Here is an 18,541-nt window from a genome sequence, read left to right as displayed (position 1 = left end):
AATGAGGAGATCCCAGATCCTCCTAAGAAAGTAGTTCGAGGTAAGTACTGTTAGGAAAAATACAAATTACCTAAAATTTGTGATTTTGTGTTGTCAATGGTACCAGTAGATTGGGTTTGTGCGTGTATTGTACCACTATATAAGGGTAAGGGAGATGTGCATGAGTGTTGTAATTCAAGGGGTATTAGTCTGTTGAGTGTGGTTGTAAAAGTGTATGGTAGAGTACTGATTAATAGGATTAAGGATAAAACAGAATGCAATTTTAGAAGTACAGGGTGGTTTTAGAAGAGGTAGGGGTTGTATGAATCAGATTTTTAAAGTTCGGGAGCTATGCGAGAAATATTTAGCAAAAGGTAAGGAGGTGTATGTTGCGTTTATGGATCTGGAGAAAGCGTATGATAGAGTTGATAGGGAAGCAATGTGGAATGTGATGAGGTTATATGGAGTTGGTGGAAGGTTGTTGCAAGCAGTGAAAAGTTTCTACAAAGGTAGAAAAGCATGTGTCAGGATAGGAAATCAAGTGAGCGATTGTTTCTGATGAGAGTGGGGCTGAGACAGGGATGTTTGATGTCGCCGTGGTTGTTTAACTTGTATGTTGATGAAGTGGTGAGAGAGGTGAATGCTCGAGTGTTTGGACGAGGATTGAAACTGGTAGACGAGAATGACCATGAATAGGAGGTAAATCAGTTGTTGTTTGCAGATGATAATGTACTGGTTGCAGACGTTTGGCCGATTAGTGACAGAATTTGGAAGAGTGTGTGAGAGAAGGAAGTTAGGAGTTAATGTGGGTAAGAGTAAGGTTATGAGATTTACGAGAAAGGAGGGTGGTGCGAGGTTGAATGTCATGTTGAATGGAGAGTTACTTGAGGAGGTGGATCAGTTTAAGATGTAAGTCAGAGAGTGAATGAAGACGGAAAGGGTTGGGGGCAGTTAAGGGAGTAGTAAAAAATAGAGGGTTGGGAATGAAGGTAAAGAGAGTTCTGTATGAGAAAGTGATTGTACCAACTGTGAAGTATGGATCGGAGTTGTGGGGAATGAAAGTGACGGAGAGACAGAAATTGAATGTGTTTGAGATGAAATGTCTAAGGAGTATGGCTGGTGTATCTTGAGTAGATAGGGTTAGGAACGAAGTAGTGAGGGTGAGAACGGGTGTTAGAAATGAGTTAGCAGCTAGAGTGGATATGAATGTGTTGAGGTGGTTTGGCCATGTTGAGAGAATGGAAAATGGCTGTCTGCTAAAGAAGGTGATGAATGCAAGAGTTGATGGGAGAAGTACAAGAGGAAGGCCAAGGTTTGGGTCGATGGATGGAGTGATGGAAGCTCTGGGTGATAGGAGGATAGATGTGAGAGAGGCAAGAGAGCGTGCTAGAAATAGGAATGAATGGCGAGCGATTGTGACGCAGTTCCAGTAGGCTCTGCTGCTTCCTCCGGTGCCTTGGAAGACCGTGGAGGTAGGGGGATTCAGCGTTATGAAACTTCATTTGTGGTGGATAACGGGGGAGGGTGGGCTGTGGCACCCCTAGCAGTACCAGCCGAACTCGGGTTGAGTCTATTGTCAGGCAGGGAGGAAGGCAGAGAGGAGAGGTCCCCTTTTCCGTTTCATTTGTTTGATGTCGGCTACCGCTCAAAATTGGGGGAAGTGCCTTGGTATATGTATGTATGTACTACTAAGTAAAAGGAAAAAAATAAAATGCTTGGAATTGCCAATGAATGAAAGACAGTTTTCCCATCTACAGGGTGGGAGTTAGGCCCCATTCTACTAGAGCACATAGTAACCAATTACCATAAATACAGGAAAAAATTACAAATTTGGAAATAATTTGCATTTTTCCCTAAGTAATACAAACTCTAGATTGAAATTTATTGCCTTTATATTTTATAACTAAATTGGATATAAAAATGGTTCTTTCAACAAGTGAAATAGGGAGGATAAGAGGAATCAGGGACCTTTCTTTGTATACAGCCAGAACTCATAGTATCCGCCTTGTTCTCTTGCCAAAGGGATCACATTTCTAAAATTACCTGTCCTTCAACAGGTTATTCCTAGTTCAAAAGCATTGGGGGGGGGGGTAGAATCCCTTACTAGAGATCTAGCTAAAACTAGTACATAGTGCAAATTAAGGGGCATGAAACTAAAGCCAAACAAAACTCAAAGTATGATTGTAAGTAAGTCGAGAATAGTGGATCCTCAACATTCAGATCTCTACATTGATAATATTTCTTTTAACTCTATATGATTTTTAAGATTTTAGATGTGATTCTTGTCAGCAAATTTACTTTTGAGAAACACATGCAGTTTTTCTTTTTCAACTGCACAAAAAATTGGATTAGTGAGAAAGTTTTTTAAGATTTTCAGTGTTGAATCTATTATTATTAAAAGTTGCCAAGCTACAAACCTAGTTGGAAAAGCAGGATGCTATAATCCAAGGGGCCCCAACAGGGAAAATAGCCCAGTGAGGAAAGGAAACAAGGAAAAATAAAATATTTTAAGAACAGTAGCAAAATTATAATAAATATCTCCTATATAAACTAACAAAACAAGAGGAAGAGAAATTAGATAGAATAGCAGGCCTGAGTGAACCCTCAAGCAAGAGAACTCTAACACAAGACAGTGGAAGACCATGGTACAGAAGCTATGGCACTACCAAAGACTAGAGAAATGTTTTAATTCTTTCATCCTGTCTGGTCTTCAACTACTGTCTATCAAGTTTCTCTTCCTAATCTAGATACTAATCCTTGGCACCATCTTTCAGTTAATTCTTTATTCATGCTGCATAAGATTTTTCATAATTCTGATCGTCCTTTAATTCAGATCTTTCCAGACTGTACCATCCTTAACGTAGTGCTAGGTATGCCGTTAATTCTGACGCTCATGTCTTCTTCATCATAAGGCAAAATGCTACAGAGTAGTCTAGAAGTTTTATTCCAGTTATGAACAGGTTGCGGAATGACCTTCCTAATCAGGGAGTTGAATTGGTTGAACTTTAGAAGTTCATACTTGCAGTGTATGTTTTTATGTTGAACAGGCTGACATATGTCTTTTCCTAGTTTACATATGACAGATATATTTTAAAGTTGTTACTGATCTTGAGATATTTTATATTAATTACAGTACTTCTTATGTCACTTACTTATTTCCTTCCCTCACAAGGTTATTTTTCCCTGTTGGAGCCCTCATGCTTATAGCATCCTGCTTTTTCAACTAGGGTTGTAGCTTAGCTAGTAGTAATAATAACTTCACCTCAACAATTGCTTTTTGATTCTTTGATGCACTGCCATCACCATCAGAAATTTGCCTGGGAGCCATGAAGAAAAGCAGAGGCAATGAAAAATCAGGACAGCAGAACAACATCAACTGAGTGACATGCATAAACAGTTTTCTTTGCACATGCACTGCAATACTGTTTTCTTCTGCCACCAAAACAAGATACCTGTATTGGTCCATGGTACTTGTGTGAACTAGTCCAGCTGTTCATACGACACAAATGTTAAGAGGTTGAAATGCTATCTTTTGATAGCTTATGGGAGATGTATCATATATATCCATGAAACATCATAACTAGTGACCTACTGTACAGTACATCAAACTATGGCCCATAGGTCACCCACAATGTGCCTTACATACTGTACTTCACTGAACAATATGAAGGAGGAACTGTCACTACACATATGCCTTGTGCATCACACTCTGAACAATATGAAGGAGAGGCTGTCAACAATGTGCCTTGCATACCATATGCTAAAACAATTTTAAAGGTTCTTATCAGCACTCCTGCTACACCTCCATGATTTTACTTTTAATCCTTTCTGTTATCCAATCTTCTGGGTGTCCCAACTTCTTTTAACTTTCCCTAGCACCATTTTCCATCATCTGAACATTAGTCTTACAAACTTACGTTATGACTTGAGAAATGAAGCCTCAAGGTATACTAGTTTTTTTGTAATTATAATAACGACCAATAATTCAAGTTTTATTTTTTTCTTTGTGTGCCTTGACTTGCAAAACAGGGCATTCATAAAGTAAGGGTTTGTAATCTTAAATGAACACACATTTGCTCGAACTGGGCTATCCACATCCAACTGAGGAATGTTACTACCTTCTTCCTAAAGCTCTTTTTATGTGATCATTTAAATATGTTATTTTCCTTAGTAAAATAAATTTTTGAATATACTTACCCGGTGATCATGTAGCTGCAACTCTGTTGCCCGACAGAAAAAACCTACGGTCGGGATACGCCAGCGATCGCTATACAGGTGGGGGTGTACAACAACAGCGCCATCTGTCGAGTAGGTACTCAGGTACTTCTTGTCAACAAGAACCAATTTTCTCCTCGGTCCACTGGGTCTCTATGGGGAGGAAGGGAGGGTCCTTAAATTCATGATCCCCGGGTAAGTATATTCAAAAATTTATTTTACTAAGGAAAATAACATTTTTCAATATCAATCTTACCCGGTGATCATGTAGCCGATTCACACCCAGGGGGGTGGGTGGAGACCAGCATACATGTTAACATTAGAAGCTAAGTATCCCGTATTTCATTTTAGCAGTTATTCAAAATAACAAACATAAAATAAATAAGTACCTGGTAAGGAAGTCGACTTGAACCATTACTCTGCCTTTTTAAGTACGTCTTCCTTACTGAGCCTCGCGATCCTCTTAGGATGCTGAGCGACTCCTAGGTGCTGAAGTATGAAGGGCTGCAACCCATACTAAAGGACCTCATCACAACCTCTAATCTAGGCGCTTCTCAAGAAAGAATTTGACCACCCGCCAAATCAACCAGGATGCGAAAGGCTTCTTAGCCTTCCGTACAACCCAAAAACAACAATAAAAAGCATTTCAAGAGAAAGATTAAAAAGGTTATGGGATTATGGGAATGTAGTGGTTGAGCCCTCACCTACTACTGCACTCGCTGCTACGAATGGTCCCAGGGTGTAGCAGTTCTCGTAAAGAGACTGGACATCTTTAAGGTAAAATGATGCGAACACTGACTTGCTTCTCCAATAGGTTGCATCCATTACACTCTGCAGAGAACGGTTCTGTTTGAAGGCCACTGAAGTAGCGACAGCTCTAACTTCATGTGTCCTTACCTTCAGCAAAGCATGGTCTTCCTCATTCAGATGAGAATGGGCTTCTCTAATCAAAAGTCTGATGTAATAAGAAACTGCGTTCTTCGACATCGGTAAAGAAGGTTTCTTAATAGAACACCATAAAGCTTCTGAATGTCCTCGTAATGGCTTTGTACGTCTTAAATAGTACTTAAGAGCTCTTACTGGGCATAGTACTCTCTCTTGTTCGTTTCCAACCAAACTGGACAGGCTTGGAATCTCGAACGATTTGGGCCAAGGACGAGAAGGGAGCTCGTTTTTAGCTAAAAAACCAAGCTGTAAGGAACATGTAGCCGTTTCAGATGTAAAACCTATGTTCCTGCTGAAGGCGTGTATCTCACTGACTCTTTTAGCTGTTGCTAAGCAAACGAGGAAAAGAGTCTTCAAAGTGAGATCTTTAAAAGAGGCTGATTGAAGCGGTTCGAACCTTGCTGACATCAGGAACCTTAAAACCACGTCTAAGTTCCAACCTGGTGTGGCTAACCGACGCTCCTTTGAGGTCTCAAAAGACTTAAGGAGGTCCTGTAGATCTTTGTTGGTGGAAAGATCTAAGCCTCTGTGGCGGAAGACTGCTGCCAACATGCTTCTGTAACCTTTGATCGTAGGAGCTGATAGGGATCTTACATTCCTTAGGTGTAAAAGGAAGTCAGCTATCTGCGTTACAGAGGTACTGGTTGAGGAAACTGAATTCGCCTTGCACCAGCTTCGGAAGACTTCCCATTTTGACTGGTAGACCTTGAGAGTGGATGTCCTCCTTGCTCTGGCAATCGCTCTGGCTGCCTCCTTCGAAAAGCCTCTAGCTCTTGAGAGTCTTTCGATAGTCTGAAGGCAGTCAGACGAAGAGCGTGGAGGCTTGGGTGTACCTTCTTTACGTGCGGCTGACGCAGAAGGTCCACTCTTAGAGGAAGAGTCCTGGGAACGTCTACTAGCCATTGCAGTACCTCGGTGAACCATTCTCTCGCGGGCCAGAGGGGAGCAACCAACGTCAACCGTGTCCCTTCGTGAGAGGCGAACTTCTGCAGTACCTTGTTGACAATCTTGAACGGGGGGAACGCATACAGGTCTAGATGGGACCAATCCAGAAGAAAGGCATCTACGTGAACTGCTGCTGGGTCCGGAATCGGTGAGCAATAATTTGGGAGCCTCTTGGTCATCGAGGTAGCGAACAGATCTATGGTGGGCTGACCCCACAGGGCCCATAGTCTGCTGCAAACATTCTTGTGAAGGGTCCACTCTGTAGGGATGACCTGACCCTTCCGGCTGAGGCGGTCTGCCATGACATTCATGTCGCCTTGAATGAACCTCGTTACAAGCGATATCTTTCGATCTCTTGACCAGGTGAGGAGGTCCCTTGCGATCTCGAACAACTTCCTCGAATGAGTCCCTCCTTGCTTGGAGATGTACGCCAAGGCTGTAGTGTTGTCGGAGTTCACCTCCACCACCTTGCCTAGAAGGAGGGACTTGAAGCTTCTCAAGGCCAGATGAACTGCCAGTAGCTCCTTGCAGTTGATGTGAAGTGCTCTTTGATCCGGATTCCACGTGCCCGAGCATTCCCGACCGTCCAGTGTCGCACCCCAGCCCGTGTCCGATGCGTCCGAGAAGAGAAGGTGGTCGGGGGTCTGAACAGCCAGTGGTAGACCTTCCTTGAGAAGAATGCTGTTCTTCCACCAAGTCAGTGCAGACTTCATCTCTTCGGATATAGGAACTGAGACCGCTTCTAGCGTCATGTCCTTTCTCCAGTGAGCAGCTAGGTGATACTGAAGGGGTCGGAGGTGGAGTCTCCCTAACGCGATGAACTGGTCCAGCGATGAAAGCGTCCCTATTAGACTCATCCACTGTCTGACTGAACATCGGTTCCTTTTCAGCATGCTCTGGATGCATTCTTGGGCTTGACTGATTCTGGGGGCCGACGGAAAAGCCCGAAAAGCTCGACTCTGAATCTCCATACCTAGATAGACTATAGTTTGGGATGGGACGAGTTGGGACTTTTCTATATTGACCAGGAGACCCAATTCCTTGGTCAGATCCATAGTCCATTTGAGATTCTCCAGACAGCGACGACTTGACGGAGCTCTTAAAAGCCAGTCGTCCAAATAGAGGGAGGCTCTGATGTCTGCCAAATGCAGGAATTTGGCAATATTCCTCATCAGTTTGGTAAACACTAGAGGTGCCGTGCTTAGGCCAAAGCACAGGGCTTGGAACTGGTAAACGACCTTTCCAAAGACGAACCTTAGGAAAGGTTGGGAGTCTGGATGGACGGGGACGTGAAAGTACGCGTCCTTTAGGTCCAACGAGACCATCCAGTCTTCCTTCCTGACCGATGCTAGCACCGACTTCGTCGTCTCCATGGTGAACGTCTGCTTGGTGACAAAGGCATTTAGAGCACTGACGTCCAGCACCGGTCTCCACCCTCCTGTCTTCTTCGCTACTAAGAAGAGACGGTTGTAGAAGCCCGGGGATTGATGGTCCCGGACTATGACTACCGCTCCCTTTTGTAGCAAGAGAGACACCTCTTGCTGTAAAGCTAGCCTCTTGTCCTCCTCTCTGTACCTGGGAGAGAGGTCGATGGGAGTAGTTGCTAGAGGGGGCTTGCGCAAGAATGGAATCCTGTACCCCTCTCTGAGCAACTTCACAGACTGTGCGTCTGCACCCCTGTTCTCCCAGGCCTGCCAGTAGTTCTTGAGCCTGGCTCCCACTGCTGTCTGGAGAGGTTGGCAGTCAGACTCTGCCTTTTGAGGACTTGGAACCCTTCTTCTTTTTGCCACGTTGACTATCGGCACGGGTACCTCCTCTGCTGGAGGTTCTGCCACGAAAGGGCGGAATGAACCTAGACGCTGGTGTGTCCATCCTAGGTCTAGGCACGGAAGGTAAAGCTGTGACTTTACGTGCGGATGACGCCACCAGGTCATGGGTATCCTTCTGGATCAACGAGGCGGCAATCCCCTTGATCAGCTCTTCAGGAAAGAGACACTTGGAAAGCGGAGCAAACATCAACTCTGACTTCTGACATGGTGTGATCCCCGCCGACAAGAAGGAGCAAAGGTGATCTCGCTTCTTAAGAACTCCAGACACGTACGAAGCCGCAAGCTCGCCAGACCCATCCCGAATGGCTTTGTCCATGCATGACATGATGAGCATGGCAGAGTCCTTATCCGAAGGGGAGGTCTTTCTGCTTAACGCTCCCAAACACCAGTCCAGGAAGTTGAAGATCTCAAACGCACGAAAAACTCCCTTCAAAAGATGGTCCATGTCCGAAAAGGTCCAGCAAATCTTGGAGCGTCTCATAGCCAGTCTGCGGGGAGAGTCTACCAGACTTGAGAAGTCGCCCTGGGCAGAGGCAGGAACTCCCAAGCCGGGATCTTCTCCCGTGGCATACAAGACGCTAGATTTGGAAGCAAGCTTGGTCGGTGGAAAGATGAAGGATGTCTTCCCAAGTTGCTTCTTGGACTGCAACCACTCTCCCAGTACCCTTAAAGCTCTCTTGGATGAGCGCGCGAGTACGAGCTTCGTAAAGGCAGGAGCTGCTGACTGCATGCCTAAAGCGAACTCAGAGGGAGGTGAGCGCGGGGTTGCAGACACAAACTGGTCCGGATACAACTCCTTAAACAGGGCAAGAACTTTCCTAAAGGAGGGAGGCGTAGTCTTGGGTTCCTCTATGTCGGAGTGTTGATCGTCCAAATGCGCAGCTTCGTCGTCATCAGAGACTCCTTCATCCGAATGCTGAGGAGGAAGCGGCAAAGGAGGAGAAGAAAGCTGAACGGCTGAATCCGGCAGCACGGGTGCATGCGTAGCTGCACTGGATCCAACATCATGCCGCTGCTGGTCAGTCTGAGAGCTGGCAACAACAAAAGCGGAGTGATGGTGCGTGGTGGGGACTGCCGTGATTTGCGGAGACTGCCGCATTGTGTCAAAACACGGCAGCTTGACAGCACCTTCCCACTGCTGATGCGGTAGCTCACGCATGTCAACGGAGGGTGCCGCACGTCGGCTAACGTCAACATGCGTCTGGCAGGGTCGACTGCGCATCGGTGGTGGAGCTCTCACAGCCGGAGTGTGGGAGCAGGCAGCCGCAGTGTCTGCTGAGCGCACAACCGTGGCAGGTTGTAGGTTAACAGGTGCAGTGTCAACCTTCTCAGCACGATACTCCTGCATGAATGAAGCTAGCTGAGTCTGCATAGACTGCAGCATAGACCACTTAGGGTCTACAGCGGTTGGTGCGGCAACAGACGGAGTGATTGCCTGCTGCGGAACCACTCTACCTCTCTTGGGAGGTGTGCAGTCTTCGGAAGACTGCGGCGAGTCCGAACTGACCCAGTGGCTACACCTGGGCCGTTGGACTCGCTCGGAAGGGACCTTGCGCTTGAGAGGTCGTGAGACCTTGGTCCAGCGTTTCTGCCGAGAAACTTCTTCCACAGACGAGGAAAGAATGGGCTCACTCGTCTGTTTGTGGATGGGACGATCTCTGCAAGATACGTCCGCAACCACTGAGGGTACATCTGTACGCTGATCAAGGCCTGTCGAACCCTTTGGTCCTTCGACATTGCTTCTCCCCTGGGCTTGGGAGCTTGCAAGAGGTCCCGGACTGGGAGGACGACTGGCACGAACAGATGCACCCTCATGCGTAACACCGACACTGACACTTTTCACCGCACTTGCACTCACTACACTTCCCACTGCACTTTTCTCCTTCAACTCTTTGACATCGGCCAAGAGTTGATTGCGGTCATTAGCTAATGACTCCACTCTGTCACCAAGAGCCTGAATGGCACGCATCATGTCCGCCATCGAGGGTTGCTGAGAGCTAGTAGAAGGGTCGGGAGTCACCACTACAGGGGAAGGAATAGGTTGAGGGGCATGGGGAGAGGAAAAATCAAAAGAGCGAGACGAACTCCTCCTGATCCTATCCTTCTCTAGCCTACGTGCATTCTTAAGGAATTCATTAAAATCGAATTCCGAAAGCCCAGCGCATTCCTCACATCGATCTTCCAATTGACAGGATTTACCCCTACAATTGGAACAAACGGTGTGAGGATCTATAGAGGCCTTCGGAAGACGCCTAGAACAGTCCCTAGCGCTACACTGCCTGTACTTGGGGACTTGAGTATGGTCAGACATCTTGAATTAGCCAAAGGGGGGAATCCAAAATCTATCCAAGTCGTCAACAAATAATCCAAATCTAATCAAAAAAGCTTGATAAGGTAATGATAATAACTCCTGTACAGCGAAAGCTAATATCTAGAGAGAATACATCACCAAATAGCGTGAAATCAACTCCAGAAACAACAGCGTATCAAGTAGGTCTTGCCGGTGGCACGACAGAGAGAAAATTGGTTCTTGTTGACAAGAAGTACCTGAGTACCTACTCGACAGATGGCGCTGTTGTTGTACACCCCCACCTGTATAGCGATCGCTGGCGTATCCCGACCGTAGGTTTTTTCTGTCGGGCAACAGAGTTGCAGCTACATGATCACCGGGTAAGATTAATATTGAAAAAAATGAAATAATTAGAGTACTGTACAGTACTGCACTACATATGCAAAAGACAGTAATAGCCGACAAACAAAAATCAACCATTAGTTAACATACCTTCCAGCCAAACGATCATAGAGGATGGTGTTGTCTGTTTTCAAAACAAAAACTATATCAAAAAATCTCTCGGGGAAGAAATCACAGCCATGGTAGTCCACAACTTTTCCTCCCTCTGTAATCATGTCCTCTAATTCATCTAGAACCTGTAAAAATACAATTACTATTTAGAACACTGTACATATATATAAAAATGTACACTATACATGACTGAAATCGAATATAAAAAATAATAAAAAATATAATTGGAGGAATTTGTGCATATTTTCACAGACAATAGAGCCATCAAATCTCCCTTTCATAACAAAAAACATGACATTTGGAAATAATTTGTATTTTTCCTAGCAATACAAACCTTCCACTCTTTACTGAGGAGATTATTTCAGCTTTTGCTGAAATAATACTCCCCAGTAAAGAGTGGAAGGTTTGTATTTTGCACAGGAACAAATCACATTTTTAAAGTAATTTGTATTTGTTCCGAAATGAATACAAACTTTTTCGCTCTTCACAGTGGATATTATTTCGGCGAATGGTGAAAACTAGCCAAAAGACTTTTTAAAGAAGGAGCAAACCAACCCATCACACACACCAGTGAAATGCCTTCACTTTTTATTTTGGCTCGGGATTAAGTATACATTCCGTCTCTCACTCCCGATACCCTTATAAACTGGCCTTTTACTTGACATCGTTTCTGCTCGTTCATACTCCATGGGGGGCGAATAAGTAGAACAATGATCAACTGACCCTTGCATAACCCACAGGTACGGACATCACTGCTTCCCTTAGTGAAAAAATGGTGCCCTCCACGAGGGGGGTCTTTCTTGTTGCTGCTTGCGGAAACTTTCTTCCTTCCTTGGAGCTTTCGGGTCTCCCCGTTTAAGAATTATTTGTTGAGCTCTGCGGACAGGGACACAGCAGGAGCGCACACCTGCCTCCCCAGGGGAAGACTTCAGTCTCCACCTTGGAGCTTTCGATGGCCGTAGGTCTAAGGAGCTTCCTTTGTCTCTGCCAGCTATAGTCTCAGCTCCTTATTCTCTCGTTTGGGCTACTTTTGTAGTTAGATGAGCAGTTGCTGACGAGTACCCCTCCGGGTTTCCTTCCGGCTATCCTTTCAAGAGAACCTAGAAACTGACTTCAGTCACGTTTCACAGATTGTAGCTTACAATGCCCACCCTCAGTCTGAGTCTTCTCAGCAGTCTGGGGGTATGGAAGTTTGCTACACCGAGCACTTCCTTTACCTGATGAAGGCCCTTCATGTCCATGAGTACGACGCTCCTCTCCAAAGTGGTTCTGCCGACCCTTACGGTTGCCATCTCTCCCATCTGCGAGTCTTGTAGGTGATTACTCTTTGAGGCTACTGCCTATATAATTATGCCTGCTTCATGTCCATTGGGCACAACAAAGCTCATGGAGTTTTTTAAGGCCAGGCTCTTTGAACCCTGCGCCTCAGAGTTCTGCCTCTCATAAGGAAGAACCTGCTATTCTACAAGTTCAGCACAGCATTATTAGTCTCCTTGCAAATGAATACCTCCTCTGGTAGGAGGGCATAACGCAGAGAAGTCGTTTTCTGTTGCCTCAAGTACTGTACACACTACCTCTGTGTCTGTACTTGCCATCTACAAGTACAACTTAGTCAACGCTCGCCAAAGTATGGCGTGCTATTGCTCACCTCGCCAGCATTCTACAGCTGCCAGTGTTCGTCTTGCTGTTGTTCACCTCACCAGCAGTCGCATCGCCAATGTTCTACAGAGTTCATCTTGCCAGCGTTCGCCTTGCTATTGCTCACCTTCCCAACATTCAACAGCATTTGCTTTGCTATTGCACACCTCACCAACATTCTACAGCTGCCAATGTTTGCCTTGCTATTGCTCACCTCACCAACTTTCTACAGTGTTTGTCTCGCCGGCATTCGCTTTGCTATTGCACACCTCGCCATTATTCTACAGCTGCCAGTGTTCGCCTTGCTGTTGTTCACCTCGCCAACATTCTACAGCATTTGTCTCACCTGCATTCGCTTTGCTATTGCTCCCCTCTCCAGTGCTCGCCTTGCCAACATTTGCCTTGCTATTGCTCACATCGCCAGCGTTCGCTTTACCAATATTTGCCTTGCTATAGCTCACCTCACCAGCGTTTGCCTTGCCTACATTCAACAGCACTCGCCAGCGTTCGCCTTGCCTACGTTGTACAGCACTTGCCAGCGTTTGCCAGCGCTTGCTTCACCAAACGAGTTTGCAAGACCTTACTAACCTCATCTGGAACCTGACTAGTGTTGGCCACGTTTGCTTCACCAAATGAGTTTGCAAGACTTTAGTTACCAATCTCCTCTGGGAACCTCACGGTTTGTTCTTGCATGCTTAGACAAATAATCCTCCCATGCAAAACTATTCATATTCATAAGAGAAAGCATACCCGACACTAAGGAGAGGTGCGCAATAAACTTCCCACACTGCTGAGGTCTGCCCAAATACAGGTGCTCGCTAACCACTACTACTACTACTACTAATACTACTATTACAAACTAAGTACCGTGTCTTGGACGTTGGCGGTCAGTCATCCACACATCTCCCTGTCTCTTACCATTTGTGTCACTTGATTTGTTAAATAAATACCCTCCAAACTAACACCTTTGTAATATATGGTAAATGGATGACATGAGCTACTTTGGTTACGCATGCCATACCTCACCAAGAAAGTAAAAACCAAGAAAGTAAAAACTAAGAAAGTAAAAACCTAGAATTGTACGAGCCTCATTAGATGAAACCCTCAGGAGTTATTGCCATAATTGAAGATTCCTGCTGACTGGTTGTGGCTGCCCCATGCCACCACGAGTCTCTTTAGACATAGTCCTGTCCAGGTATTGCCCCATATAAGAATGCTTTCTGACTGCTTGCGGCCGCCGCATCCCACCGTGGTTCTGAAAAGTGTCCCAGGAAATGTAATCCTTCGGGGTTATTATCTTGGACTTCTCTCTACGGGTGAGAGAACTCATCAGAAAACTCATGCTATCGGTCTCTTGATCCCTTGCGATCTCCGCCCCACACTGTCATGCCCTCAAAAGTACAATGTTCTTGTGAGGCATAACCCTTCAAGGTTATTCTTTTAAGCCTCTATTCCCTATGTGATGGAATGGGCATATGCTTACGTTTATGAATGATAGCACCTGTAAACATACATTTGCTTAAAAGTACACTTGTCCCTTGTAAGTCCCTACAACTGATAAAGATTTGATCACTTCACTAGCTATATATATGCCTAACGAACATTTTAATGTTTACAATCCGATAGTTTGGCAACAATCATTTCCTTTTGAGCAATGATGTTGCACTTCGTCGCACATACATTATTCCCGCAAGCGACTCCACGAGCTACCACATGTGCTTACACACTGAAACGTGTTTAGGAGCAGAGACTTTTGCACGAACGCCTACAGTGAGTAGGAAGTTGCATTTTGACACTTCGCATGCAGGCAAACGAGCTACTACGCCCGTCGAAAGCAATTTACTCAGTCTGTTGCATGCAAATGCATGCCCGTGAGTAGTAGCAAGGGCTACTTACTAAAACACAGAACAATTGGAACTTTGTTCCAGTATATTCGTTTCTCATTCGATGGTTGTAACCTGCCTACCATCATGTAATCAGACATGGTAGTTTACCCTCAAGTGGGATCCTCCCTTCATCCCAGTCATGTCCTATCTCCAGATCATACGTCCAAGTATCAAAAGTACTTAAGACTCTGAACTTCCTTTAAGTAAGTTTGTAACCTTGAGAGGGAATATTCAGAGCTTATGAGTTTTGTTGATCGGGAACAGAAAGATAAGAGACGTATTCGCCTTTCTAAGGGATACTTGTCATCGGGTAGGTCTCGTTTGTTAACCCTTTTACCGTAAAGCTATTTGGAACTTTCCAACCCTTAACCCCCAGGCGTTTATTTTTTTTCAAGCACATTTTGCAATATATATTTTTTAAATTGCTCTAACAGCCTTAATTTTCGTCATAGAGAGGTCAGGTTGGTCTCATTCTTTTGTAAAATGCCTGAAGTTTTTCATAAAGTTATCAAAAATATGCAAAAAATGTAAATAGCAGTTTTTTGCAAGGATGTACCAGTACGTCCATGGGGGTAAAGGGATGAGTTTTGTGAAACGTACCAGTACGTCCATTGGGGGTAAAAGGGTTAACATTTATCAATGTTCTCCAATTGAGTTTCACACACAACAAACCATTAGGGCCACACCCGGATCTTCCTTCTGGCCCGAGGTAACCCGTCCTGGGATTCATGCAGTAAATTAGAGGAAATTTACCTTCTAGAAGGGTCCATAGCTTAACTTATGCACTCAACTGCCTGTCTGACAAATGTGATTGAAGATAGGTCTCAATTTTGTCCTTATGAAGTATTGTAGTCACTTGTGACCAATCGTTGACAATTGATAGATTGCTTGACAGCGCTCTACAAGGAAATTCGCTGTAATGCCATTACCAGGTAGAGATTCCTAGCTACTCCAGTGTTTACCAATCCGTAGTGGACAGACATGACCAACTCTTATTGTAACAAAGGCCGTTGGAGGACAGGGTTCACCATCCCTTTACAGAGACAGTTGCTTGCAACCGATCATATATCTCGACAGCGATCGACGTGAATGTTTACTTGTTAAGTAACCTCTTGGTGCCCTTGGGCACACGGATGAGAATTGGTCTTTTGCTTAAGAATCAAATGATCCTTGTTCCTCTCAATTGTCTGATGGAATCGGAAATAAAGACTAGTTTTATCCTGTAAGGGTTGCTGGTACAAACTGCTTCTCCTTACCTCAAGTCACAATACGAGCTATAGCATGCCGAATTGCTCTCCAGGGAAGGAAGTCAATGGTGCCTCCAACTCTACGGTTAGTGGTGGTCGGGATCGCTCTCTAGAAAGGGCATCACTCTTGCCCGTCTCACCTGGGTAGGATGCCACAAAATGAGGGGATAATAAGACCCCAGAGCCTGATCCCTAGATGGCCCTAATCCTCTACGCGAAGTGACTTTCTCTTTCCATTGACTAGACATTCAGTGACTTTGCCCACTAGTTATCATTGAGGTTATTCTCCACGGATGTACCTAGAGTTATAGTTTCAGTATTGGTTTGCCATTACAGAGTGCAAGGCTCTGTCCAACACTCAACCCCTCAAGTGTTCACAAGAACACTCCCTCTAGTTGTAACTGGAGTTCCTCCTAGTTCCTTAGATGAGTGGCAAAGTTCTAGCAGACTCAGTGGAGAGGTTTTTTCGATATTGAGTTAAGGGTTTTCGCTAGAATTTATCCTGGCAATCACCATTTGAACTGACATTCATAAAAAGGCAAATAACTTCTATAAAGAGACAAAGTTGCCCCGTCCAAGTCAGGGATAAAGACTCTGAGGGAAACGGCATGACCCTTCCTCAAGTGACACTTCCTACAGACGCACCAATGGCTGCGCTGGATAGGGTGCCTGACAGACTTCAGTGGCCCAGGCAAAAGTCATAGCTTAAGTCTCCTCTATGAGAAACTGTTCCTTTAGGTATAAGCGGGGATTCTATGGACTTGAAAAGAGTCCAATAGGATCTGAGTAGTAGTGTAAGAGAGACCTGAGTTGGGAGGTAGACTACTGTCCATCTAGCCTTTAGAAGATGAATTTAGACGGGAGACAACTCTCTTACCCTTGGCAACCCAATTTAGTGTCAGACAACCTTCTCAGACAAGGAAACCTCTTACCAGTCATTTTGACCAGGCAGACACCAGATATTGGGATCTTTCTCTCCCTGACAGAATTGTGGTCAAGATGTGAGACGAGGACATATCATTTATGGAAGTTTCCAAGATACAGTTAACCAGTACTGGGGTAACCAGGCACCTCTGGTAGAGGCTGTCCGACATCTGTGGATTGATTGATTGATTATAAGTTGTCTGGTATCCTGACATTTAAAGTCATTGACGCCGATATTATTTGTTATAAATAAATAAATAAGTGGTAATTCAGTTTAAAACAACAAAAGTAAAAACATCCTTATAACAGTCAGATAACTTTCAGAAGAGCTGCTTTTGAAATAAATCTAAAAATACCACTAGTATGGTACGACACATAATGTCCGAGAATCTTGGCAAGGATGAACCTGCCATCCTCACCTTGAAGTCTATTTCTTTCAGTACTATAAGAGGGGCATTTGTCTCGCTGTTAAGGGTGCCAAACGGTCGTCGCAATATGGTTGGTGTTGGCCATTTAGCAGAAAGTCTTATGTCAACCGAGTGTGACCAACGCGGAGACGACAAAGAGACGTCTCCTACTTTCGGAGCATTATGCTATACCTCCAAGGAGATATGAAATTTTTTACTTCTCTCATTTTATTGCCATCTAGACTATTCCAATGTTGTTGCCAATTATTATAAAACAATTTCTTGATGGTAGGTAGGAAATCACTACAGAGAATGGGTTACCTTCTTGGTAACAACTCGGATGCAGCCTTTTTTGCCAGCAAATCTGCCTTCTCATTCCCAGACACACCTACATGTGCTGGAATCCAACAAAATCAAACTGTTATACCTCTCAGTCCAATAATAAAAAGCCATTCTAAAATCTTTAAAACTAAAGGGTTACTAGAATTAAAAACTACAGCTTGAAGGACACTCCTTGCATCACTAAAAATGGTAAAATTACCCTCCTTCTCCAACGCTATTTTCTCAAAAGCAGTCAGTATGCCATATAGTTCGGCAGTAAATATGGAAGCTGTTAGAGGAAGTGCACCTCTTCAATTAAAACCATTACTATGTACTCCAAATCCAACACCAGCATCAGATTTGGAGCCTTCAGTATATATAAAAGTTGATTCCCTAAGTTCTGCAACATGTTCCATAAGAAAAAGATCTGGCTTCCAAGTCAATCATATTCTTTTTAACACCAGTAAAATATGTACAAACAAATATCTTGGGTAATTTCCAGAGGGGGGTTATGATATCTTAAATGGAAGCACCTCACTTCTAATTATATCAAGACTGTTCAATAATTGTTTCACCTAAAAACCAAAAGGTTGATTAGATTTTGGGAGCAACTCTAAGTATGTTGAGTGCCTTACAAGTCTTGCAGTCTGAAAGCCTAAAGAATAAGGAAGTCTTTGGAACCTAAACCAATACCAAACATTAGAACGTTGTCAGTAAAGGTCTAACGGTAATTCTCCAGCATCAACAAGGAAGCTTGGAATAGGTGAAGTTCTAAATGCTCCTGTTGCCAATCTGATACCAGTATGGTGTATAAAATATAAAATCTTTAGTCGACATGGGGTGGCCGAGGAGTATATCTCGCACCCATAACTAATTTTTGAAAAAATTATGGCCTTGAATAACTTAAAAATAGTTTTGCGGTCTACTCCCCCATGATGTAGGGGACAAAACTTTTAAATGCTTCAAAGCATCAAGACATTTTGCTTTTAATGATTTTAAGTGAGGAACCCATGTCAACCTACAATGAAATATCAAGCCTAAAAACCTAGCTTCACTTGCATATGGGATCCGTGGACCTTTGATGTAGATATCAGGGCCTGGTTGTATTCCCTGGATATGACAGAAATGGACAACAGTACTTTTACTTGTCAAAAACTTAAATCCATTCTTCAGCCCAATGAGTAATTTTGTCAATTGCGAGTTGTAGTTTTCTCTCAACCATTGCCATTCTAGTTCCAGCAAATGATATGGAGAGATCATCTATAAATAGTGTTGAGAGAATATCTTGAGGAATGACAGAGGATATCCAATTAATAGCTAGAGCAAATAGGGTTACACTTAGCACACTATTCTGGGTAACTTCTCCTTTTTTCTCTGATATTTTCCTCCACTCTCACTTGAA

At 44.2% G+C, this 18,541-nt stretch overlaps 2 protein-coding genes across 3 annotated transcripts in view; one reads left to right on the top strand and one right to left on the bottom strand.

The window, feature by feature from the left end:
- LOC137653449 (mucin-20-like) overlaps nucleotides 1-18,541 on the top strand; it is a 174,240-nt gene that overhangs the window by 61,060 nt on the left and 94,639 nt on the right. The window lies entirely within an intron of this gene.
- Nucleotides 1-18,541, bottom strand: part of Ak6 (adenylate kinase isoenzyme 6) — a 58,858-nt gene that overhangs the window by 10,162 nt on the left and 30,155 nt on the right. The window contains exon 3 of the mRNA XM_068386509.1: nucleotides 10,696-10,841. Coding sequence (XP_068242610.1) covers nucleotides 10,696-10,841 — 146 coding nt within the window. The remainder of the gene's footprint in view (nucleotides 1-10,695; nucleotides 10,842-18,541) is intronic.

Source organism: Palaemon carinicauda, chromosome 14, assembly GCF_036898095.1.
Source record: "Palaemon carinicauda isolate YSFRI2023 chromosome 14, ASM3689809v2, whole genome shotgun sequence".
NCBI classification, from domain to species: domain Eukaryota; kingdom Metazoa; phylum Arthropoda; class Malacostraca; order Decapoda; family Palaemonidae; genus Palaemon; species Palaemon carinicauda.
The sequence above is the reverse complement of the archived record's forward strand: the minus strand, read 5'-3'. Positions and strand labels throughout refer to the sequence as shown.